The following is a 25,761-nucleotide window of genomic DNA, read 5'->3' as shown; positions in this document are numbered from 1 at the left end:
TCACAACAGTTTATCGAACGGCAATGATAGAGACCCGTCTGAGCTTGTACTTTTGACACCAGTGACTACTACAATTGGGGTTTTCATCATTTTCAAGCATAGGGCGAGAGAGAGAGAAAGAGAGAAAAACACAGTTAGCTCAAGGTGTATAAATATAGGTCTATCTAATCTAATTTATACACCTTGAGTTAGCTGACATTAGCTGTCAGAAAGAATTGCTACAACTTTTTGCTGCATGGGCTAGTTCACAAATTCAAAGATTCTGTACCGCTGTATGGAAAAAACCGTTGATTTCCCTGATTTCACATAATAAACATTGATTCTTTACAGAAGTAGCTTTTTTATTATTACCTTATCTCTTGCAACAAATGCTTATTGATAGTGGAACACGGAAAATCACATATATTGAAAAAAAAAATGATTGTAAATAATTTATTTTCCTACTCTTAATCCGACTCTTCAGTAGCGGCTATCCTCTCAATAACTTCCTCATACAACAACCTTCTTACGTCGTTCGCTATAAGGAAGTCCAAATGGTTGAACAGCGTGTGATTAACCCGCACATTATGCTGTAGATTTGGTAGCCGTGCGGCAAGCCGTTGCACGTCTTCCGGGGCAGCCAGCAGATCGTTCAACCCGTAGTACAGTACCACTGGTGCCGTAACCTTCGACAGATCGTACTCCGGTGGCGTCAACGAGCGGTAATTGAGGTAGTTTTTGACCGGCCCATGGTCGTACATACGAAACCGTCTCGAGTGAACCTCCTGCGCGTAGTGTACCAGCTGTTTCGTCGCCGAACCGGCAGGCGTGTGCCCGAGCAAAATCGGCACCAGCGTTGGATCCATCTGGGATGGGTTGTATCCGGCCAGCAGGAACAGCAAATGTACGCACATGTTGTTCACCGTCGACGTAGGACAGATGTATTTGGCGATTTGGTGCAGAATCGGATTGTTGGGAAGGAACTCGCCAACGCCAAACATGGCCAGCAGGGTGTCGAGTGTGTTGAGAAATTTGGTCATCATCAGCAGCAGGGGACTCTTCATGTGCTCCATGTACGCCACCGGAGCTAGCGCCTGCATCTGGATCACCTTTGCGTTGTACTCTGGTCTGGTGGAGGCCATCACGAAGAACCCGGTCGTACCCTGCGAATGGCCGACGTAGTGCAACTGATCGTGCCCCGTACTCTCGAGAATATAGTCGATCATGGCCGGAATATCGTAGTACCCGATCTCATGCCAGGAGAACTTCCAGAAACTCTTCGCTGCCGGACTGATGCTGGCGTGCTGACGCGAGTAACGATTACCGCGAGCATTTCCCAGCCAGACATCGTACCCGCGGTCCGCCAGAAGGTAGGCAAGCGCATTACCCGGACCGATCAGCAACCAGTCGGCGGAACTGCACAGCAATCCGTGCATTAGCAAAACCACAAGTGCATTTGGGCGGTTACTTCGCAGCCGGTGCAGCATCAACCGATAGCCGTCGTCCGTCGTTACTGGATGCTCTTCCACCGGGTAGCCGTGTTTCGCAACCAGCTGGGGCACGGTAAGCTGCCCATCTTCACTGTCCACTCGAAATCTTATCTTATCCGATTGGGCAACGGTCGCGCGCGGCGAGGCCACGGATACCGCTAGAACTAGCACGAACCACGAGGGCAAATTCCTTCTGCTTGCTGGTAACTGCATCATACTGCTCCTGCTGACTGTCGGGGCGATACTACGGCTTTTCAACCGGTTCTGCGCGACTTAAAAACAGCCGAACCCGACACTCGAACGATCGGAAGCACCAGATTAGGTTAATACCAGAAAAGTGCTGTAACACTTACGAAATCTCTCGTCCTCCTCTGGTTGGGGGATACACAATCTTTAGCCACCATATGCTTGACGCAGGCCACGTTCTACGTTCTACGGGAATAACCACGGATCAATCACTTTGTGGTAAACCCCGACCGATTGGACGCACAGATCGGTCCATTGGCATGCGATGCGAAAAATACACTCTATCGCTCGGGAAGACCTCAGGGTCTCACATCAACAGCTGTTACTGATTTGGCCAACGCCAACGGATTCACCCACCAGTTTTTGCATTTCGGAGTTCGTTATCTTGCGCGACTATTACAACGTGATGAGCGAAGGAATGCAACACGCGGAGCGGATTTGGCGTCCCTATAAATATCAATGAAGTGCCTCTTTGCGATAATCTGTGCGGGTACCATACGGTCTTGCAAGTCTCCCCCCAACGAATGGGGAGGGCAGACATGTATTGCATACCGACAGGGGCTTGGGGCTGCGAAAGGAAAAAGAAAACGCTTAAAAAACTAAAAGGAGGACCAATTCAAAATTAAGTTATACTCCAAATTGGTTGTATATTTTTGATTTTTTTTCGACATATTCTTGTTTTCTTTTTAAGTAGTGGTAGTAAATATATGATTTTTCTTAGAAAAAAAAGCAATTTAACCATAGCTAGCAAAAAACGAATCGGCTAGCTGGGCGCAATTATCTAACGGAGAACCTTCGCAGAATCGTTGCCGTAGTGCATAGCGGAGTAAAAATGCTTGCTGCCTACCATTCTACTTTCTCTTGACTCGACTTATACTAAAACGTTTACGCTAGGATAAAATCCTCATAAACATATGTTCGCTACGTTTACTATCCACGTGGACAAGATATTCTAACATAACTATAGTTAGTACGATTTTGTTCTTTTAGATATACTGGTATTAATCTCTTTACATATCTACTTCTTAACTGTGTACTCCTCAGGTGCAACCTTTGTTTAGACGACCTAAACAACAATTTAAGAAATGTAAATGAAACGGAACTTGTATTAAACATAAACTGACTTACAATCTACCTAACTGCGACAGTTGTTTTGAACCGTATCACGGAGAATAAGTAATATTTTATAAAAAAAAAGAAAAAAAAACATACAAAACGAATCCTTAACGTATATAAAATTTGCCATAATCCGAAGACCAGCGGGGCGCTACGAGGGGTGGTGGGCAAATCATTCAGAGTCATAAATAAGGACCGGCGGTTCGTCATTCTCTTCCAAGCCCTTCTTTAAATCTCCTGTAACGATGAAAATTGTTGGAGGTTGGATATCAGGTAGGACATTCAATGCGTTTGAATGATGACATGATAAGGTGAAGTGGAAATAAAAGGACAAAGAGACAGAAGAGATGAGCCACCACAGGAAAGAGACATACCACCCAATTCCATACGGACTAAATCCGTTCAAATAATGTCAAGTGTGCACAATATTGTATCGAATTGTTTAAACCAGAAACTAAAGGTCATGTAAAGATGACTATCTATTTTGAACAAAGGGAATCTTGATAAAGAATGAAGATAACGTGTTGTATTTTAAAGTAAATTTAAACAAGATTGGCTTACAAATAGTATGCTCCTTTTGTGTACGTGGATAGCCAGTCCTCTCGTACAGGGGACGGAGGGTGCGATCTCGGTTGGGAGTTGGAACCCACGGCGTTCAAGGAGCGACGTAAACGCTCGGGACCTCAACCTCAACGGGTACCATTTAGACTTATTTTCTTCACATAAAGGCGACTCGATACATAACCAGTGTGAATAAATATCATCAACCTGCCCATAGTAAGCATCGGGGGTCCGCGACAGCCAAGTGGTAGCGTCGGTTAGAAAATCGGCCCATGAGCGCCGGGGCTCATCACCTCGACGGCGTGGGTTCGAATCCCAACCGAGACCGAACCCTCCCCTGTACGAGAGGACTGACTATCCACGTAGAACAGGGAAACAAGTCTCGAAAGCCCTTAACGGGCAGGCATGACCAATAGGTCGTTACGCCAAGCAGAAGGTAGTAAGCATGGTGCTACCAATAGAATACATTTTCATGACAATCTTTCGAGCATATACAAAAATCTGAACAAAGTTTTCTTTAACGTACGCATTAAAAGATAATCGATCGTCGGGATGTTGTTGAAAAGGATGTGTAAAACGCGGGTTGTTATTAGTTAAAACCATTTATCAATTTAATTTCCTCTCCATCAGACTAATTCATGGCAAATTGCATTTCATCTCCATTAGGCAAATTGCACTTCATCTCCAGGTTGGGTTAAAAACGATGCAAACAAACCATACAGATATTTGCATATATATTACAGAAAAGCATAAGTCTTATAACCAACCAACCAAACATATCGTAAATTTTAACTTTCCCGTCCAATAATTACTTTAAGTTAAACTAAAAGTTTAACAGATTTGGAATTCAACAATGATAATTTCCATGCATTTATTTATGTTGTACGAAAGTTATCTACAGTGAAGCATTAATGGATCTATTGAAATCTTCACAGTTTTTCTATAGTCGACTCAAGTACAGCTGATACTTGGCTTCCTCATCGTACTCATTGATAACTGCTCTTTGATATTTACTTAAGAGAGCGCATAGCTCAAGTTTTTCGAGATAACAAAGACTTAAAACGTTTATCCCTAGGAAGGAAGAATATTGTGTTGCTTCGAGAAATTTCCTGTTACCGATAAAAATAGTATTACGGCAAATTGGCAGGTGGTGGGGGTCTTGTTATCTGACTTAGCCAGGTTCAAACCGACGAGCACGTGACTCCCCTGAAATTCCCTCAGTAAGACTTGAATTTAGTAGTAAGCTTTTATCCTAAAAGAAATAATTCCCTAGTCGTATTGAGTTTTCTCACTCCTGATTTTAAATAAAATTTATTGATCCAAAATGTTTTCGTGCGGTTCAATCGAATATATCAAAAATATACCCATGGGATGGATATTGGATGAACATTTATTCACATTTAAATGTAAATATATATGCCATTTTTTGCAAAGCTAAAAATGATGATGGTACTAGAGGCAAGGGAAGTCTCCAATCTAGTTAGATTTCAACTACAGAAATAAAAAGTACTAGAGGTTGCAATTCGTTATTATTCGTTCGTAAGTGCTGTTTTATCCCTCAGGGCCTGTTCATTGTCAAAAGCTGATCCGGGTGGATCAGCAAATAGCAAAGTTGTTTCAAATATTCATTAACATTTGCTTCTTCTTTAGCCAACAGGATCGTTATTGGTTTTATCTTTCTGTTAAGTCACTTTTTTCTTCACTTTCTCGAATAGTCAATATTCTTATGCGTAAGAGGTTACGTAGTCTTCGCCAGGAATAGACACCAAAAACACTGTTAACCCGTATCCCGTATTTGTCATCTTCCTATAGTCCTATTGGACAGCGTCATTTACATAAAGCTGTAAATTTCATCTCTAATCAGTATAATAGACGTAGTAAATTTTTTCGTCTTTATAAAAATCTATTTACTTTTTTATTTAACGTTCTGTCGTAGAGAACGTTCCCGACACTTGGAGCCCATGAGAGTTTTAAAGGGACTTCGGAATGATTTCAAATGGCAATTTACATTCAAAAATTAAAGTTTGATCAATATCGAACACTTTCAACCCAAAATGTTGCGAAAATGATCACATGTGGGATTAAACTAGTTCTTGTCTGATATGGAGCGCAAAATGTCACATCACTGTCCAGCTATATTAAATTCTACCAAATCAATACAAGCCTTTTAAGCTGAACTTGTGTTTTCGAAGCAACAGGGATATATTGTTATCTAAAAGTGTTTTACAAGGTAAAACGTTTGGTGTGATCAATTTAGTGTTAGCAAGTGCATAAGATAAACATAAAAAGATGCGAAACTAAAAAGTTTTCATGCTATTATTCAATCCATCAAGCACTATTCGGAGGTATTTACAACACGTAGATGATTTTGTTCTAACTTCATCGCAACTTCATTTAATGCAAATGATAAACTTTCCAAGCCCCTATGATACGGTTATTCCACCCAATGCGGAATCGTCATAAAAAAGCTTGGAGACCCCTGATTTATAGCATAAGTGAACAATTTTCAGATATTTTATTCTGAACAGTTTGAAAAAAAGGTATTCGATGCAGTAAGGTACAACAGATACTATTTTACGAGTCAATGTAAAAGATGTTTTCCGTTGAAGGGTATTGAAGATACAAAATTCACACAATTTGAACAAAAACGCTATATATTCCACGGGCAAAACACACCATACCGTCTTGAAACAAGTATACTTTACGGCGGTATGTAAATTGTTAAGGGGGGTCTCCGAACTACACGTTTGAAAAAAGCAGTTCACACGCCTTTAAACGATGCAGAATACACATTTGAAAAAAAGCATTGGCTTTTATATGCCTGTGATACATATGCATGTTTGTTGCAGGTCATATGCATAATTTTTTTGTGAGTCAAATCAGTGACCAACCAGTATTACGAATGGATTGTATATTAATACATACAAAAAAATATATATACATTTCCTATTGGCAGACCGTCTTGTATAGTTAAGTAACAACGTACTATTTACTTTACTATTTGTTCGCTTATCAAGCAAAAGTGGAGTAATATTATATCGACATACCGAAAATTCAACAGTGTACTTGAATATTCAAACAATCCAAGCCTACTGTAAAACACTTCTTGTTGAATTGTTAAACATGACCACACGGGTTAAGTAGATAATTTGAAGCTTTCTAGGATCGACCGGGATGATAGGAGTAATGTAAGCGACGTTCACTTTTTCGCATCAGAAAACGAGCGAGGCTCGCAAAAACAATGCGGAAGGAATCATTGCGCTAAATCCTAGAAAGATGCGAATTGTCTACTTAACCTGTTTCGTGTTCCATCCTGTAAGTTTAAGGATTCAACAATAGGCTTACATCGTTTCACGATCCAAGTACACTGCTGGTTTTGCCGGCTGGTGAGTGAAAGGCTGTAAAGAACGTGAAATCAAGTACGGTTATTATCAACTATACAAAATCACACTGATAAGTTTGCACACACTACAAAACACAAGTGTAATCTAAAAAAAAATTATGGGAACGAACTTTGCCAAAATCACTCAAAAACACATTTTCACTAAACAAATGTTACTGTTACACACGACGCAAATAGTTTTGTATCAACACTAACACCTTTTTTAAGTGTGCTTTAGCCTAACCGAACGGGTGATAATTAGAATTTCTAGGGTATAACAAACAAAACGGTGCTTGCTTTAAATTACACAAACTGTCGGTGCTTTAAACTACTAAAACGTTTATGCAATTTTAAGGGAAAGCGCAAAACCAAAAAAAAAAAAAAAAACTTTGAAGCTACATTTTCACTTACCCTGGCAAAAAAGGGACATGGAACGCGTGTTTCAAGAAACATCGTTGAATCTATCATCTTCGCGTTAGAAAATGGGACTTTTTCATTTTCAAATGTGGCTCGAAGAAAGTATTCAACGTATGTTTCTCTCCACATATTATCGATTGGATAAAACGCGTAACGGTGCTTATTTGCAACAGCAGCATCATAGGTATGTGCAAAGCAATCTCTTTAGCTTGCATTTTCTTTCAATTCGCTTCAATACGGCTGGCATATGATATGCTTCATACGTTCCTAAGGTATTGCTGGCTTACGGGAGAGAGTATAGTGGCTACTTCAAAGGGCACAGCAGTGCAAAGATTAAAAACATTATTGGCGCACTTGACTTTTTGAACGGATACACGATGGTAATCAAATTGGGTGGCAGTAGTAGCAGGAAATGTAAAGTAGAGCTACACGATAGTGTAGCACATTTAAGATTTCTTCGGAAAGTATAAGGAATAGGGATATGTCGTTGCAAAAGGGAATTCCAGGTCGTTTAGAAGGAGGATGGGTAAGAGAACCATGAAGCAGTCCTTTTCTCCGCGATGAATCACCACCCGTGAGGGGGTTTACCGTTGCATGCCTTGACGTTTCGGTGCCCCACATCACGACAGGCCCTTTCCGGTTGGCCACGGGGTTCGAAACGCCAACGAGACACCGGGTTCAGGGTTATGTTCATTGCTGTTACGCCGCGAACGAAGCGTCAGCAGTTCCACTTCAATGGTGATAGCTTTGGTCTGGCATTTTTCTTTGGCACTCCTCCTCCATCCGCCTCCTTCTCCTCGTTCTCGGGGGGGTATCGTTTGCCACTACCACGCGTCCTCGCGTGCGCCAACGCCATTGCAAAGCTGCCATCTCTAACTCTCTCCTCCGTTGTACAACTATTGCTCTTTTCTGACTAGAAAAAACATTGGGCTTTTGCAAGCTTCCAACAGGACAGTTGTATTTCGATCGGGCTCCTTGAGAGTCGGAGTCTGAAGTGACGAACACATAACCCATAGTCATTTGGACAGTTTATTTCCGGTGGTACCGACTTCTTCAGCCGTTATCGGTACCGGCGCTTTATTTCATATCTTTCATCTTTTTTTTCATTGCGCAATCATTGCTTTATATATCTTTGTAGGTTTCTCCGATGCTTCTTTTTTTCTTTTTTTTTTTTTTGATAGCTAGAATTTTTTGCTATTTGTTTTTTGGCTATAATTTTTTGCCGTTTTTCTTTTTTTTTTCGTTGCCACATATTTTTTTGGCTTGTTTGGCCCCTTTGGCTCTTTTAAGTGCCCATAATTTTTTGGCAGTGTTTTTTTTTCTCATGCTCTTTTCAGTCTTTTTTCCATGGCTCTTGCCTTTTTTCGACTTGCATTTAGAGAAACCTTTGCATCGTTACATTGTATTTTTTTGTATAGATTTTTTTCATGTTTTTTTTAAATCTTTCAATTATTTTGTACTTCTATTAAGCGGTATAGTCTCTACCAAGACTAGTCCAACCCCCAGTCTCGAATGGCATGTTTGTGCGAGTGCGGCCTTCTTCTCCAAAGGCAACCTTCTCCTACTATTGCTACGGGACATGAAACTCCCATATATCATAGGTATGGGAACCAATTAGTAAAATTCTCGACAGAGTCAGATATAGGAGGTAAGGTAAGGTACGACAAAAGTAGGAAGTAAATGATAATAAAACAGGATTCGTTTGTATGTCAAGGTTAAAAAGTAAGATTCGATCGTCAGCGAACGACGATCGGAAGGTATGAACGAAAAATGGATCATAAGTACCTACAGAAACTGGGAGTACTTACTCTTCATGCGACGGCAGTGAGCGAGGAATGTGGCGAGACGATTACGCTTCTCCTCGTTGGCACAGCGCACCATGTCGGCGGAAATATGCTTGAAGGCATATTCTACCACCTCCACGGCGGTAGCGATGTCGGGCAACCGAAGGTTTACGGGGATTGCCGTATTATCATTCTCGACGGCGGTGTTGGAGATCGTGCTACTAGAGCGCGATATTGGCACGTACGGTGTTTCCTTCTTGACGCAATCGAATGGTGTTATTGCTGATGTAGATGGCACTGGAATATCATGTTGGTTGGTGGTGGCCACGCTACGAGCCGGTCGAATGCAGGACTGACTCGATTGGCGCGTCAACTTCCTTGGAGGTTGATCATCCGTAGTGATGGAATTATTGTGAGCTGCAACACATACACGCACATAAAATGAAACACATTAGATCCACCATAAAGTTAATCGTCCAGGTCAGCTCCTTCAAGAAGTTGTGACAATAAAAACGAAACACTTACCATCATGCTTTCTCTTGCCACCAACCACGCCTTTGCCCTCTTCCTTATCCATGTCGCGCTTGGGGCAACTGCAGATCTTCACATTGATGGAATTTCGTCCCAGAATGGCGCCGTGTTCATTCTCTAGCGTGAACACTAGTGATGTGGCCCGACGCTCAATGGTCGGGCAGGAGTTTTGGCACCAAAACTCGAGTGACACTGGCGTGACCTGATCGCCGACACCCTGGAGTTGAATCATCATGGCCAAGCGATCTTTGAATGCCACACCCCCAGTTTGGCCGATATAAGTCGCTTCTGGATTCAAACACCGCACAACATGGTCCTTCAAATACTCCAGTTGAACTGCAGATAATAAACACGGTGATTCCAATTGATTTCCAAGACGAAATTCACGAGCAAATATAGTTAAATAGTAAATATACTTGAGAACAACATTTGCAATACATTGCTGAATATTGCAAGTAAAATGTGGTACAATAAAAAACGCAAATAAACAGAAGAAAGGGAACTTACCGGTATCTTTCGATATATCGTGCTGGCATCTGCAGACGGGTCTGTGAATATCCTGAGGTGATGAACAGACCAACATAACACGTAGATTGAGACACGTGTCCGGCAGGGTGTTACGGTACGAAACCGAAACCGTCAACGCCTGCTTCTTCTTCACGTACAACTTTTTCAGCTTGTTAGAGAAGGCCCAAGCTTTGGATCCTTCACCCTTCAATTCGACATTGAAATTGTAGATCTGATTCTGGAGATCCTCCAATTCCGGCATTTTCAACGCATGATCCACAAAAGTCTTATATGCCAACGGTGTCATTTCGGTTTTGACGGGATATTGTTCATTTCCATATTTATATAGTTCCTGAACATCAAGGTTACCATCGATATATAGGTTATCGACCTCAGTCCCTATTAACGACATTGATGGAAGCAGTTCCTTGGTCTGAAATTTAGCAATTCAAAGAAATAAAAATTAGTGCATTATTTGTTACAGCTTCCCCCACATCCACAGTAGTACTGTGGGGATAGTAAGTACTTTCTATGCTCAAGGGCTATTGAAATAAATTTAATTAGGCTAGACATTGCCTAGGAAATCTATTATTTTACTTAATTATTCCGCACTTTTGCTGTGCCGAATATTTTGGATTCACAAAATGTCCTATCTGTATTTGGATTTGTCGAGAAACCCTTTGTTTTGGTCGAGTAACTCTGATTTGAACACATCTTATCATTTCTAAAAAAATAATAATCCCTTAACACGTTAAGCGCTACGTCGGGCCCGTGGGGCCGACAATGTTCTTTCTCGTAAGCCGACGTCGGTCTGCTCGGACCAACAGAGCCCGTTAGGTAGGCCGGCGTTTCTACGAATTGCTGGCAGAACGGAAAGCAGTGCAATTTGCGCATATCGCTCTACGTGTTAATCTTCATCACTTGACACCATTTTATTCCGTTCGCCAACAATTCTGCTTGATTATGCTTCGCGTTTAAAATTTTGAACATGATCAAACATGTTCGCGATCTATGCTCGCGATCTACACACACGGTGCTATGGTGTTTGTGCAACACGCCTTCTCCACCCATACATTATCGCCATTTTGAGGCTCGCGGTCAACATCCGGTCTCGGATTACATGCGCAGGAAAGAGGCAGCATAAGAAAAGGCTTTAAATGCGCCACACCTTTTTTCTAAGAAGCTGTGTGCTAGGTGCATTTTAACTTGCTAGACGAATGCACGCTGATTTATAATATTTCAAGGTTCTCAAGTGGTTTCTACGCTTTCTTCTTATAGATTACTTAAAAAATAGTATTACTGAGAGAAAAATACTTACATCCAATCGACTTAAGGAACCGTAGTCATCGCTATACCGAAGAAAATTGAAGAAAAACGTATTTAAGAACACACATCATTTGCACAAATCCATCTATATGTATATTACACAAAACTTACCATTGCGAAGGCATCGTATTTGGAATTTCTCCAAAGGTTTCAGCAGAAAGCGACATATTCATATTCATCGTTGCTAAACGTTTGACTACCTGTTGCGAGAAGCAGATAAACAAACACAAAATAAGAAACAATTTCATTCGTTCGGGCACCATTTTGAAATCCCTTTTTAAATCCCGACAGCAGGTAGAAAAATTATTTTCCCACATGCAAGAAGGATAAAAACCAGTTCGTAAAGACGAGCATCTTAGAAAACTACCGGAAGAATCATAAGAAAGCGCACAAAGAATTCATACGCGCTTGTGTTAGTCTCGCAGGGAAAGGAAAGATCGCATCAGCACGACGATGCGTAGGAAGAAGATCACCGTAAAGAGTCCGCGGAGGATAGAGGGCTTGTCTTTCATTACTCGGAATTTAGCTGAAGAAAATGATGACCCCTTTGGAAGAACGAAACCATCCTCCAGATTTCGTCATACACAATGAAAAGGGACACATCGAACGAGCCTCCTCAAATTGCCGTGCCCTTCCTTACCAAAGAGAGGTTAGAAAAAACATGACTCATGCATTGTAGGAAGAAAAAAAAACCATTATGCCATCTTGATTCAGAGTGCCAACTTCGCATATGAATTGAAAATGGCAAGAATGGAGCGGCTTTTTCAGCACCTTGAACTTCACTTGAGAAAAATTAGCCGACGAAAAAAGAGGATCAACAGGTTGATGAGGTTAGGTTTCCAACTTACTTGGTAGATGATGATTTATCAGCACAAAACATTACACGTAGCGCTGGCACAGTATAACACCCCACACTTTTGATCGGCGTGAAACTTTTTTATCAAATTCTGGAAGTTAAATCTTTTCTTTTTTCACTTGACACGGAAGCACATGGAATTGCGACTGATCACTTGAAACACAAAACGCAGAATGAATAGACCGGCAAACGAGAAGAGGCTTGCAAGCGCAAATCGTTTCTGCTGTGTTGTAGTGATGGGGGGGAAAGGCTCTGGAACTGTAGGCTTCTCAAAACTGACAGTTCCGAAGTAGGTTCGCCCATGCAATAGAAGATAATACACTTGTGGTAAATCATAACTTAGATTTTTACCACTTTTTCTCTGTAAATATAATGCTGAAATTGTTATGGTTACTTTATATTACCAAAATATAGTTTGGAGGCATTAGCTCCGATCATGTGGCGGAGTCATTGATGCGCTCCGGAGCGCCTACCTTTACAGTGTTGCCATCGTGCGAAACAAAAAATCCAGCAGTTCTATAAGTTACCGGTTTGAGAATACCGGTAAAAAGGATATTTTACAAAACCTCAATTTTGAAAATTTTTTTAAATGAAAATTCCCTCCAATTTTCCACTTTAACTATCACTCATCTTTTTAAATTTTAGGTAAAGTATTGAAACTTTACGGAGTTGATAATACAACCGGGATCTTTTTGGAGTAGAGGTCATTGAAACGGTAAGCCAATTTTTCCCGGTCTCTACACGGATTGGATGTTTGGTGCACCCTATGCAAATCGTGACCCGGTTGGTTATCTGTGAAAACTACTAGAAAAACTAGTAAAGATGGTCAAAATGTAGTATCAAACTATAGAAACATTCATGAGTCTTGAGTAGACCATTCATTTAAGGGGTCATTTGTCAAAATCGATTCAGGAACTAACAAGTTGTTGGCAAATTGGCATTTTAAGCCTAAATTGCAAATCAAGCTACCTTTATCTTTTTACCGTAAAGTGCTATCTCTTTCTCACGCATGGTTTTACTTTCCACAAAGTTGTGAACCGCTTGTCAGTTCGCATTCGACAGCGGTTAGGAGAGGATCGCCGCGTTCGTTTTCACTGCTGACTGTGTGTGTTTGTGTATTTATGTGCATCAGTGATTTTTCTATGTTGTGTTTGCAAGGCTCACGGCGATGGGGCAGAGGTGAAGTGTTTTAAAGAATGGTGCAACGACGACGCAATGCAACCGTGCATCGAAGAGCATCGATGTGCGAATGTGAGCTCATGATGGTGTCGGAGTAGGAGTGACGAAAAGGAAAAGAAAGAAGCAATAGCAAAGCAAAAGCAATAACAAAAGTCCCACAAACAAGTGGGATGTTCGTCGTTCCCGCGCCCGTGCAGTGACAAAGTGACGAGAAGTACAACAAAATTGTAGCTTACAGCGCGTAAAATCAACGAAACGACAAAGTATCCTTCAGCAAAATGACGGTCTGGAGCCGATTACCTTCCAACTTGCTCGCTATCGGTAGGTGGATGATTATTTATTTACATCAATCTTTTTTTTCCGCGATGCTTTCAGCGGGACGAAGTGTGGTGGTTGTTACACGGTACCTACATCCTCGAAGGGTGGTAGTCAGAAGGGAAGCAGTGCCACTCGTGTGTCGGTAAACAAGCGTAACAACACCGGAAAGAGCCTGCGGATTTAAAAATCGAACCCATCGGTGAAAGCAAATTGGCTTACCCCAAGCCATGGAGGGCGTGAGGGCACCGATAGGAAATCTCGTTCCGTCAAACCAGGGATCAAATTTTGGTTACCATTTCTGTGCGTGAAACGTGGGGTGGAAACGGACGCAGGGCTTGGTAAAAATATACGCAACAAATCTCGCACAAACATTGTGCCAATTCTACCAACGCTAGGCAGGGGATCTTGTCGAGAGAAGCATACGCGGAGAAGAATATAATAAGGCGTGGTAATAATGGGTGATGATCGCGCTCGGTACGATATGCTATAAAACTACACCATACACCCTTCGTCATGACGCACACCTATGCTGGCGTAGGCATGTTTTTTTTTCGTGAATTTCAAGTTTTCAAACGCGATCGATTGATTGAGCGATCGTCGATCTCTGGTGTTCGCTCGCGGAACATTCTGGGCGCCATGCGATCGCAATGGACCAACCTTTGACGTCGACTACATCGATGAAATCACTCCACGCTAATATATTACTGCGAACCAAACAAGTATTCCTTGAAGCCATTCCGCTAATTATCGCCGGTGCTGTGGTGTGGAAGGGGGTCTGCTGGGTTGGGAGATGCAAGTTTATTTATTTCGCCAGTATCTTGCGTTTCTTCCACAGCCATCCGCGATACGCGCAATTTGCACTTACTAGCTGAGCCAACTGCGATGACCGGGTTTTCCGGTGGCACACATGCTGCTAGTACAACCTTTTATTACGCGCCTACTACCATCAAAGGTACGCCGACACCTCTCAGTATGCGTCCCGGCGCGAGATGTCACCTGAATAACTGGGTGTGTACAACAGCTCGCGGATGCGTTGGGTTTCTGTTCGTTTTTACGATCCACACAAGCGCCTACTAAAACGGTGGATTGTGGGTATCGAAACATGCAGCGCAATCACAAACCCCGCGGATACACACCACGCCTGCTACGATGTGCGTGTGTGCTCGCGCACGGTTATGCGCGGATGTGTTTGTCTCTTTGCGCGACTATATCGACGACCAAGCCACGGGGACGCACACGCGACGCGACGCGAGCATCCGCGAAGGCCTACGGGAAGCACATACAAATAGCCATCGTTTGGAGCCACCCCGCAACGACGGGAAACATTCCCCCGGAGCCCGATCGCCTAGAACAGGTTTACATGACGTTGTTGCTGCACCATCGAGGGAAGATACATTCCTTTCGCCTACTGAGATCATCTTCTTTTGTTTGTAAACAAAGCCCAACCCAGTCCATCCCAGGGCCTCTCGATAAACGGCTTAACTTGTTCGTACTTTGATTTTTCGTAACTATTTTGTACATCGGTGGCATCGGGCTGGAATTAGTGGTTTATATATTCAACTGGCGTAAATACTTCCGTGGGAACTTCGAACGACATCTAATCTCACTCCCCTCCAACGGATTCGGCTTGAGTTTTTCGTAGATTTCGTATATTGGAGTGTCCCAAAGGACGACGACAAAGCAGAAGCGTCGATAATTGAACAGAGATCCTTTTTCCCACCTCTCGCCCTTCGCTTTTCGTCGCCTTCTTCCCGAAAGTCTACCACCCTCTATGGCTGGGAATATATCGGCTAAACAGCTGGATGCAAGCGGTCCCGCTGGTTGTTCAAGGATTTTCGTGGAAATCCGCTGGAAGGAACGCCCGTTGGGTTGTGTGGCGGTGCCTTCAGTTTGGCAGAGGAAGCGAAAGTCATGTCGTTTGTCTGGTGGTAAGGTTGATTTCGGTTCTTTCGCCGGCAAGGTCAGGCCTAAATCAAGCAAATTTTTTTAAGGTAAACCATTTGTCGACGCTGGAGGTATTTCAGAGCATTGGCATTTAAAGAGTCGACCCTTTCGGCATTCTCCTTATTGCTTAGTTTCTTGTGTTTATGTAGGATTTGGAATGTTTTTTTTATTCAACGGGAATGAATAATGAATCTCAAAACCAAGCAATTTAAATTGCAATGATACCAATAAACAATCGCATTTCTGTTCTTCTTCTCGTAAAACTTTTCAGTACTTTTACATAAACTGATTTGTGCTCGGAACGTTAAACATGTTTTAATGTTTCTCGTTTTCCTGGCTATAAGCTTTCTGGTGCACTGTTAACGAACAATCAAAGATCAGCATCAAACGCTTAAATTGTAATAAAATATCCTTTTTCATAGGAATTCCGAACTTGCCACGTTATTTGAGTAAAAAGTGAATTTCAACGTCAGCAGAAAAAAGTGATAAATTTGAGCGAAAAAATAATGTGTATAAGATGCAATAAATAAATGTGTTTCTGGTCTATTAACGTTGTTCTGACTCGTTGACCACCCACATCGTAATTGCTCGTGTGCCTGATAATTTGGCTAATTTAATATGGTATTTTGATAATCAAAATTCGTATGGTAGATGTTTTTCGTGCGTAGCCCTCATGTGGACTATTTCTCGTAATGGCGCATGGCAACGCTCAAGAAATATTTGCACACTTTTCAAAACATTGTTGAAATTTGGAACCAAGTAATAAATCACTGTTTGATAACAGTTTTTTTTCTATCCACTAGTCAGCCCAAGAGCTTTTGGTTAAGTTCTTTTTGATGTACTGCTCAAGAAGCACACATTTTCAGCCCATTGAAATGTCAAGTTTAATTGAATTATTAAAACATTCCACAGCCTGGGCATCTCTCCCACATAGGGCTCAGTGTTGTCGCGGTGCTTGTCCATCAACGCATCATTTGACGGTGCTGCAGCACTTTTTTCATTTATTATTAGTTTCAGTCTCATTTAAGTGTCTTTTCCTTTTCGTCGTTCTGCTTTTTTTTCTCTGTTTAAAGTGCTCACGCTTGGTCGCATCACGATCCGCGGACTTCGGTTCTAGAATTCTCTCGATTTATGCTTTATGAAGCATTTAACTACGTTGTCCCCGCTCTGCGCCCTCTTATCACCTCAGCCCGCTCACACCCATCTGCCCACGTTTGGCCCGCCCCTCCCGAAAGCGTACAATGATTGTCGAATGATCCGTCTCGGGCGGGTTCATCTTTCGGCTCATACTCATTGATGAAGATGCACATTCCAAGCGCAGGAAGAGAAAAAAAACGACAACGATCATTTCATGGAATCTCGTACAACTCCGGCGCTTATCGCTAGACGCGGGCGAAAGAATTTGTCAGCAGAATATGTATACCAGCTCTTCCCTTTGTCGGTGATGGACAAGATGATGGAGGCCATGAGAAAAGCATTAACAAACATGTTGATGACATACGGAACTGTTTGTTTAGTGAAACATTGGTAAGAGCGCTTAAAACGACGAAGAAAAAGGAACGGATCGTCCTGTCATCAGATCATTACCCTCCCCGGGTGATTAGTCAGGCATAATCGCGCCGAACTGTGTCTGTGGTTGGATTGAACTGCAGTGACCTTTCTCCCGGGAAATGAAGCTTTTAATGATGTGGTGAATTGTGGTGAATCAAACTTTTCTACAGTGAAATTTCTTGAGCGAGGTATGGTTAAAAACCAATAACTTTTAGAGCCAGAGCTCCAGCAAATCAAGATTAAGCTATCCTAGATTAATTCTTTTAAAATTGAATCATGTTTTTAAAAATTCAAACCAGTAGCAGTGATGCACTGTGACTCACTTTGTGTGGGTTTCTTGTAACGATAAAAACCGCAAAGCGATTCCTTCGTCGAGTCGTCGATGAATCATTCGTCTTTTCCGAGCGACATTCCAAATGATTTCGATGTTTGGTGATTTTTCGTTGTTGTTACTAATAAGATATTTTTTATTTAAATGGTTAAGAATAGATTGTTGTTTTGTTCACCGCTTTTTTTCTACTGTGTCGAAATCACGGTTATTCACACTCCATTAAATTTATGTAAGTGGAACAACTTCTACGGTCCACGGTGTTTGTCATGATAACGATTATCATCTGTGTATGCCCTGAATCTATACTGTCACCCGCTAGAATCTCCTCGAAGATGATTGCCAAAAGATGGGCGGATGCTGAAGAAATGGTTGGGAAAAAAATCACCTTTTATGCTGCAAAAAAGGGCCTTCGTTTGAGAGGTAGCTTCCAGAAGCATTCTCCTATCAGCTTTTCGAGCGCTTATCACTACGATTACCGGGCAATCTTTCGTATTTAAAATTTGTTTATTCACAAACATGTTTGAAGTTCGATCCTAGTAACGGCCTCCGGCGATGCAACAAATCCCAGCAAGTTGATTTGTTTGACAAGAAACCATGCCAACCGTAGTTACATTAAAATGTCACCAATTGTCAACAAAGCCATGTTTACAACCGTTCCATAGCAACGATAGGTTGCTGGAAAAAACTAGCAAAAAATGTATGTATCGAGCCAAAAATGTATGTACATGTTATTAAGCGGAGTATAATATTTGTTTTTTAAATCAAATATTCATCACGATTATCATCACTATCAGACTTAAGGCTTTTCGTTAATTGGTTTAAATAGGCACACCGATACTTCATGCTCTATTTTCAATTAAACACAATAATTTACAAACCATACCCACCCCATCATCTCACTGTTCCGATGTGTGAAACCTTGTAAATTAATAAATTCTGTCCGGGTCCCGGCGTTGCGGGTTGCGCATCCGCCGAACGGGGCCATCTGTTGCATTTATGATTTATTGGCTCAATTTTCTGCACCCACCCTTCACACACACAGAAACAATTGTTTTTTTTTTGCGACCCCTTATGTCCATAGGCGCCCAATTCGTCAGAGGCGAACGTTCATTTTGGCAGGGAGGAAAATTGCAGGGCGTGCGTGTTGCTTTTCGGCTGGGAACAACGAACTCCCCGACGAGTCGGTTTCTGCTGATGAAGCAATATTCGGCACGAACTTGATGCAGCAGTCAGTTGAGGTTGGGAATTAGGCACTCAACTGCACCTCGGGTCGTAAAGTAGCGCGGTGGTGCATTTCCATTTTGTGGCGCCTCGCCGTTGATGAACCTTGGCCGCACGACTGTTCCCGCGAACTATATTTGCACTGGAATATTGCATCGAGCCATCGGCGGATTTTTGCTTCCCGCCACGCCATTCCTCCTCCTCCGTCTAGTGTGTGGGAAGGTCGCTCGATTGCAAATGATTGCGTTGTGCAGGAAAGAATGAACTTAAACCCAATTCCCACAATACACTGAAATCGAAAGTCTGCACCTTTGTTGTGCGGGGGTCCTACCACGGTAGGAAAGTGTGCACCTTTTCCCTTATGATAAGTCAGCAAACAGTAGTGATTTCATATTGAAGGTCTTCCCCAGCCGGAGTCGGTTGTCCAACGCAACACTGAAGTCATTCATCTATGACCCACTAGTGGCGACTCTCCGACGTGCTTCTTGCAGCTTCGTTGTTTCTTATGATGATGAATCAGTGCTCGATGAACTTGAATTTGAAACACGAATGGACATAAAAAAAAGAAAAACAACCAAGCATGAAACATTCACGTGTCCCATTTCACCATCACCACCAAGAGTTTTGACCTTAATTCGCCATTTGGCCGTCTTTCACTGTCTTGAAGGAGAGAACCTATCATTCTTTGTGGTCATCCAAGAAAACATTCACATTCGGATATGGAACTTTCTGAATTTAGCACAATTATTAGCTGACCTTTGGACGACGATGATTGTTGGTTTTGCCGCCATGCGGGACGAGAAAGCTGACTTCTTTTGACTTGATCGATGATCATTTCTTTCATCCAGTAATTAATTATATTTGTTTTGTTATCTAAGATTTTCTGGGCTAAATGTATTCATATCACTGTGCGTACTTTGGATTTGTTTTTATGTATGTTTTTAGATAAAAGAAAATACTTATTTAGGCAATAGATTTTTTTTTAAATTTTTTATACAGAATAAAACTTATATTTTTGTTTTTCCACAGCACTACAAATCTAAACTTATCATCAAATGCGCTGGCCCTTTTTTGTGCTATCGAATGTATCAAGAATGATTGTTTTATTTAAAAAAAAATTATAAAATGCTATCCAGAGCAACACCCGGTAGCCCTTTTCGACAAGTTCGATAGAAAAGTTCCCGAAAGGCAACCCCGGTGTGTGGCGCTCTTATCTTCCATTGGCAAACAGCGATGGTGTGTTGATGGTGTGCCGTACGCTCTCCTGCACACACGTATTGATAATGTCCAGTATGCAATCTTTCTGGCCTAGATAAGATAAGATGTATGCTTCGACGTTTCGTTCTACCGTTCCGCAAAATGTCTCAACGGAACCTATCGATGCGATTTGTCAAATGCGGCCACAAAAACAGACTACAATGCACTCGCCCAAGAAGAGCCACTTTTTTATCAGGTCTTTTTTTTTTTGGTTATTCGAGGCATGATCTTGTTTGTATTTGACTGCAAATATTTGTAGAATCGAATTTTTGAATCAGAACTCGTTGAAAAAACAAATTTTATCACCCGTCCATGGCGAGTTCTTCTAGCGATCAGATGGTTTCCAAAACGAAAAACCATTTCTAAAAATGTCACCACGTTACCATTGATTATGTGTGTGTATTCCAGGGTCCGGCGATGATGCGTTCAAGCGTAGATCAATTGATCCAATTGACGGTTGGGTTCTTATTAACGCGGGAAATCGTTTCATGCAGCTCTGTTCATGCAACCCATCTTTCCGTACTGCATCTTCTTCCGGCGCTCGGTTCGATTTGAAGTTTCAATTAAATAATCGCCATCCTCCAGCGCCTTATTCGATGATGACGCCATGGTTTTCATTTGCATTGCTCTTGGTAGCGCTATCGAGCGTTTGGAAAAACATTGGATTTTCTTTCACGATGCAGTGCAAATACCATCAATCCGTACCTCTGCTCCGCATCTTGTGCTGTGCCGGTTCCGGCTCCTTCGCAGTGCTGATTTCGCAATATTAATCACCCCCTCAATCATTACCACCACACAATGGAACTACGTATGGCGGCGAGTTATTTGGCGATTGTTTGGATTGTGTAATACTGCCGAACCACGAGTGTGTGTTTATTACTTCTTGTCAAGTTTTCTTTTTACCGCTATTTTAAAGTGGTTAAAATCGAACGAAATCACCCCGCGCTGGGTTGGGTAAACACGTGGTACAGCACGTGTAATGACCGGACAATTAATTTGAGCTACTATTTTATGTGATTCATTCCTGCCTATTTTGTCATAGTGTTATTTAATTTTTCCTGAGATTTGTTTTCGAATCCTAAAACCATTTGTTTGCAAGTCAGTTGCAGTTTTTGCTTTGTCTATTTGCAATATTCTGCCGGGCTAGTTTAATTTTAAATTTAATTTAAATCCCCGGGCGGGGATTAACTGTTAGAGTTAATCAGTTAAGAATTAGCAAATTATTCATCCCCTTTTCTTCGCAAACTTGTTTAACGACTTTGTTAATGCTATTGAGTAGTATATTAAACATCTTAAGAAATGATTACATTTTACTGCCATAACAAAATTATGCCAAAACAAGTTCATCCAACGTGTTTTACATTTCATTATCTTATGAGAATATGCTTCTTTTACCCTCTTTGTTATCAGGACAGTGCCCACTATCGTTTAAACTAACAAACTTTTCCTCTAAAAACTTAAATGTTGTCTATTCTAAAGTAGAATTTGAATGAAAAATCTCTGCTTTTAAGCTGCATTGAAAATTTTAAACATGCCCTCGAATTCGTAAAAAAGCGAAAGAAACTTTATCTTTCAGCACCTATAGCGCTCAGTTTGTTTAGATTCTCTCCTCGGACGGGTTTATTGTTAACGAAAACTCGATCGTCTATGGAAAACTCGAGCGAATGAGAATAGAAAAGCACTAATCAAGCGCAGATTTTCCGCCATCTGGTAGGGAAGGAAAAAATAGGAAAACCCGTTGTTGGCGTTCGAATCAATTGAAGGAGCGGTGTGTTAACGGCATCCAAAACCCCGCACATATTGGTTCGTTCTGGCCGGCCAGTAATCGAATCGAACCTCAAACTATAGCACCATTAAAACGGACAAAGCACCAAGGAACGTGCCCGATGATAGGCACAGGTTTTCCCCCCCGAAGGCGAGTGGTGGAAGCAAGGCGAGTGGCGGGGACGCAGCTTCCTGTGTGTAATATATGGATGGGTGTGGAGTGGAAGTCTTCGGGCGGCATATCAGTATCGACCCGGCATGAATGAACCGACGCAACATGGCAGCATGTCAATGGCCCCGCACGCATCAAATCCGGGCACCGGAACCCCGGTTCCAGCATCTACCCCTCATCTCTGTGCGGTTCGCTTGTAATCATCTGCACCAAGAACCTCATCGACGCACATGTGTTGGGCAGCTTGCGAGTGTGTTTCCTTTCCGCCCGCTTGGTTTGCTATCGGAACAAACTTGCGCACGTTGCATTTCTTGTCGATGGATGTTTCGCTTCGTACAGCAGAATGCAACAAGTTGTGTGCCCTCGCTCGCTCGTTTTCCGTTTATTCCGTTCCAAAAAGGCGCACCAGCCGGCGACCCATATCTTGCTGCCGGGTTTTCCCAACGTGTGTGTGTATGTAGATGCATTTGCGCATTCAGTTCGGAGAGGCAGGGAATGAGAAAAGATACTTTATATGCAACCACGTGTTGCGTTGCATTTTGTTTTCGTTCCGGTGCCGAGCGCTGGGGGAATGTTGCACCCCAAACCCGGAATTCGATCGGTCGGTTTTCATCATGTCAAAAATGTAAACTCAACACGGTTGGACGCGGTATGAAGTCTTCGGCATTTTTGGTGGGCGTCCAATTTTTCGGCCGCTTTTTCCCGTGGTAGGAAAATAAATCCCACCAGCCTTTCCGATGGATGGAAGCAAACAAAGCCGATGTGATCATCTGACGTTGCGGATCCATATTATGCGATCACCGTGCGTTATGAAATAGTATTGATCGAATATCTTGCTACCTTTCTCTTGTTTGGTATTTTCGGTGCTGCAACAGCGTTTTTCCACCATAACCACATTCATTTCGGTACCGAACCGGACACGCGTCGCGTTGGAGTGAGAATCACGTACCAATAATTTAATAACGTCAGTTTGAGGAAAATGGCGATTGGACGAAAATGGCAACGAAACGCATCGGACCCGAGTGGATGATTGTGTACGAAATATTCGGCTTCCGGTTCGACCGGACGAAAATGTTGTAGGTTTCCAGTTTTTCCGGTCCTGCAAGTCACAGTCACGGCTGGAATTGGGCTTGCCAATTGACTTCAAGCGGACAGGCGCCATCCAACCATTCGTTCCAAACTCGAAAGAGATGATTTTGCATTGATTCATATCTGCCATATCCGCCCTTTTCCCTTCCAGGACAATGGGCGAAAGAAAAAACCTTCACTTCCGTGCGCGGGGAAAACATGTAGCCGGGTTCGCAATAAAGAAGCTCGCCTCGGAAACGTTTGCATCGGTTGTGGCAAACAAGCGATGACGATGAACGAAAAGTGCCATAGAAGTCACTCTTGACTCATTCATGCCCGCCAGACACGGGGTCCTCACACAACGTTGAAGGACGGAGAAGGAAAGAAAAAAATACAATCCGGACACTTTTCATAAAACCCAAAAACCTGTTGACGACATTCGCCTGGCTACATACAGGCGGCATAGCATAGATAGACGAGAGGTTCGCCTTTATTGCATTCAGGTCATCGTGTTCGCTCATGGTGGACTTTCCAAACCCAGACTTTGGTAGCAGTTTCTTCTCCCTTTTGCAATCCTTCTTCCTCCAGACGTCTTCCCGTCTATGACAGTGTTTTTTTTTGTTTTAACATATGCAGCAAACTCTGGCGCGCAAAACGTTCCCCTCGATTCCGGGGGCTGTTAATTAATTTGTGTTAAGTTGCTAAAACGGAGGCACGCCATCCACCGACAGGCGGACAACCGGCATCCGGAGGCCGCAGCCGACAGCTGAACAACAGTTTCAGTTGTTGCATTCCACCGAATTAACGCGGACTTGCTTGCTTGCTTGCGTTCCTAACTTTTCATGCTATCGTTATGTATCTTTCCCGTATTTTTTTTTTGCGCCATCAAAATCAAGTCAAGAAGACTCACGGGTTTCACGCCACTGTTGTGTAGCACATTTGTCATTCGCGCATCGGAACGAAGTCGCTCTTACATTTCTCCAGCTCCGTCGAATATGTTATCCTTCCGCCGGATGATGAAAGACGCCTCTCTGTGTGTAAGGTGGCGGTAGAGAGGGCTCCTCAAGAGGTTTGGGCAGACAGTCTAACATGAGCACCAATTTTGACCGCCGAGAAATGGTGGTGCAAACATGAATTTCTATGCTCTGTAAGTCTGGCGTTGGATCATAGAGAATCACTATCGATGAATTAATACGGATCTCAGTGCTTGATTCGTCACTCAAGTCCAAAATGAATAGCGGGATATTTCGTTGGACTAGATAAAGCTACTACCCCTACAGCCTAACAAAAAGCCCACAAGCAAAACCGGAATGATCAATTCGGTATGCCGCGTGACGAAGCTCTTACGATGCGCCACTGCGTACTTTATGGTGACGACGATGACTCACGACGTTGAAATAAAAAACCTGACCCCCGGGCGTTGGGTGGTTGGATTAAGGAAGGCGACCAACACGCCGCCACCTTATCGATGGTCGCTGTTCCAAAGCTAACGCTAGTCGGCTCTTATCTATATATTTTAGCACATAATTTGAGTAATCTGTTTCCTTAAAAGACAACAGCTTCCGGAGTATCGACATGATAACCACTCCATAGGCCTACGCTACAGCATAGACAACCTTCATCCCCATTTGTTTGCTATGACTTCAACAGTGTGTTGTTTTGCAATGAATGCTAGTTTTATTATTCTCGCTAAGATTTGTTCATTGTGATTGTGATGACGATCTTCCTTCTAAACTCTACCATGTCTCTATTCCTGGCCAACGTTTGACGCATACAGTTGCTAGTCATTCGCGTCTGCTGATTTGTGTGTGTGTGTGTGTGTGTGCCGAGCGGCCACTAAATGCAGGGTGTGCAACAACGGGCCTTGTGGTGGGAAATCATTATCTAAACGGTTGCAAATTGCATCTTGCTAAACGTTGTACCGCACAAGGAAAAGGCGAACGTTTTGCATAACTCCAAATCGAAGTAATGCAACCTCTGCGACCATTTTCTTCAATATTTTGTAAGATTGTAAAGGGTAATGTGTATTGTGTGAAAGCGTAGATATGATACACATGTAATAACAACATATATTATATCATCTGACAGTTTTGTAGAGATTAACAACGGTGGCGTTTCGTATCAGGTGCTATATTTGCTTACATTCGATAAGTGCTCCGTTGAAAAATGGATGTTTAACCATCGGGGAAAAAAGCCTAGGGTTGATAAAACCATTAACCCGTTTGTGTTTACACTTCGGATTCCCTTGGAGTGCGACAGTCCGCCAATTAAAGCCCACGAAGGGCGTTGTCTGCTTCAACAGTCACCCCATCATTCGCGCCTCGTCGATACGCTGTTGTGGCCTTCCTTCGCGTGTAGCTTACTCCCACCCCCCCCCCCCTCCTCCCCCTCTCTATCTCTCCACTTCACTTTTCATCACTATAGGTCGGGTTCTGGTTCGGTTGGTTGCCACGTCTGGGAAGACGGCACTTTATTATTATTATTTCTTAGTGATACCGCAAGGTCTGACCGTGCTTTTTTCTCTTCTTCCGTTCACGCTATCGCTCTCGCTGGCCATGCTTTTTATGATTTGTTTAGTTTTTTTTTTTTGCACTACGAGTTCGACTCGTGATATGGCTTGATGTTATCAATATCCACAACAACCCCTCCCAACGGTGAGGTACACAACTACTTGTACTACCTGCTGTGTATTACTACAACTACTGGTGTGGTGCTGTGCGCCTAGTAAGTCCTTCATGCTTGCGCATCTTACTGACGGCGA

At 42.6% G+C, this 25,761-nt stretch overlaps 3 protein-coding genes across 3 annotated transcripts in view; 1 reads left to right on the top strand and 2 right to left on the bottom strand.

Moving 5' to 3' along the window:
* Positions 1-344: 344 nt before the first annotated feature.
* On the bottom strand, positions 345-1,685 carry LOC131262213 (lipase 1). The gene has a single exon (XM_058264169.1). The coding sequence runs from the start codon at positions 1,683-1,685 to the stop codon at positions 447-449; it is 1,239 nt and encodes a 412-aa protein (XP_058120152.1). The 3' UTR covers positions 345-446.
* A 6,525-nt stretch (positions 1,686-8,210) lies between these two features.
* LOC131258455 (cellular tumor antigen p53-like) lies at positions 8,211-12,350 on the bottom strand. Its single transcript, XM_058259780.1, has 6 exons — positions 12,188-12,350; positions 11,451-11,539; positions 11,332-11,362; positions 10,014-10,446; positions 9,501-9,842; positions 8,211-9,392 (listed from the first exon to the last, which is right to left on the bottom strand). The coding sequence occupies exons 2-6, from the start codon at positions 11,516-11,518 to the stop codon at positions 8,977-8,979; spliced, it is 1,290 nt and encodes a 429-aa protein (XP_058115763.1). The 5' UTR covers positions 11,519-11,539; positions 12,188-12,350; the 3' UTR covers positions 8,211-8,976.
* Positions 12,351-13,261: 911 nt separating this feature from the next.
* LOC131259513 (dedicator of cytokinesis protein 1) overlaps positions 13,262-25,761 on the top strand; it is a 39,642-nt gene continuing 27,142 nt past the window's right edge. Inside the window, exon 1 of the mRNA XM_058261018.1 lies at positions 13,262-13,695. Within this exon, the coding sequence (XP_058117001.1) occupies positions 13,653-13,695 (43 nt within the window). The 5' untranslated portion in view covers positions 13,262-13,652. The remainder of the gene's footprint in view (positions 13,696-25,761) is intronic.

The sequence above is a fragment of the Anopheles coustani genome, chromosome 3 (assembly GCF_943734705.1).
Source record: "Anopheles coustani chromosome 3, idAnoCousDA_361_x.2, whole genome shotgun sequence".
In the NCBI taxonomy this organism is placed as follows: domain Eukaryota; kingdom Metazoa; phylum Arthropoda; class Insecta; order Diptera; family Culicidae; genus Anopheles; species Anopheles coustani.
This window is presented reverse-complemented; position numbering and strand designations above follow the sequence as displayed.

What these genes read in the sequence shown, in the direction of transcription:
- LOC131262213 (XM_058264169.1), bottom strand. Translation starts at nt 1,685, where the DNA reads ATGATGCAGTTACCAGCAAGCAGAAGGAATTTGCCCTCGTGGTTCGTG.
- LOC131258455 (XM_058259780.1), bottom strand. Translation starts at nt 11,518, where the DNA reads ATGAATATGAATATGTCGCTTTCTGCTGAAACCTTTGGAGAAATTCCA. An exon ending in AATACGATGCCTTCGCAATG is followed by an intron (nt 11,363 to 11,450) that starts GTAAGTTTTGTG and finishes TCTTCGGTATAG; the next exon opens with CGATGACTACGGTTCCTTAA. An exon ending in GTTCCTTAAGTCGATTGGAT is followed by an intron (nt 10,447 to 11,331) that starts GTAAGTATTTTT and finishes GCTAAATTTCAG; the next exon opens with ACCAAGGAACTGCTTCCATC.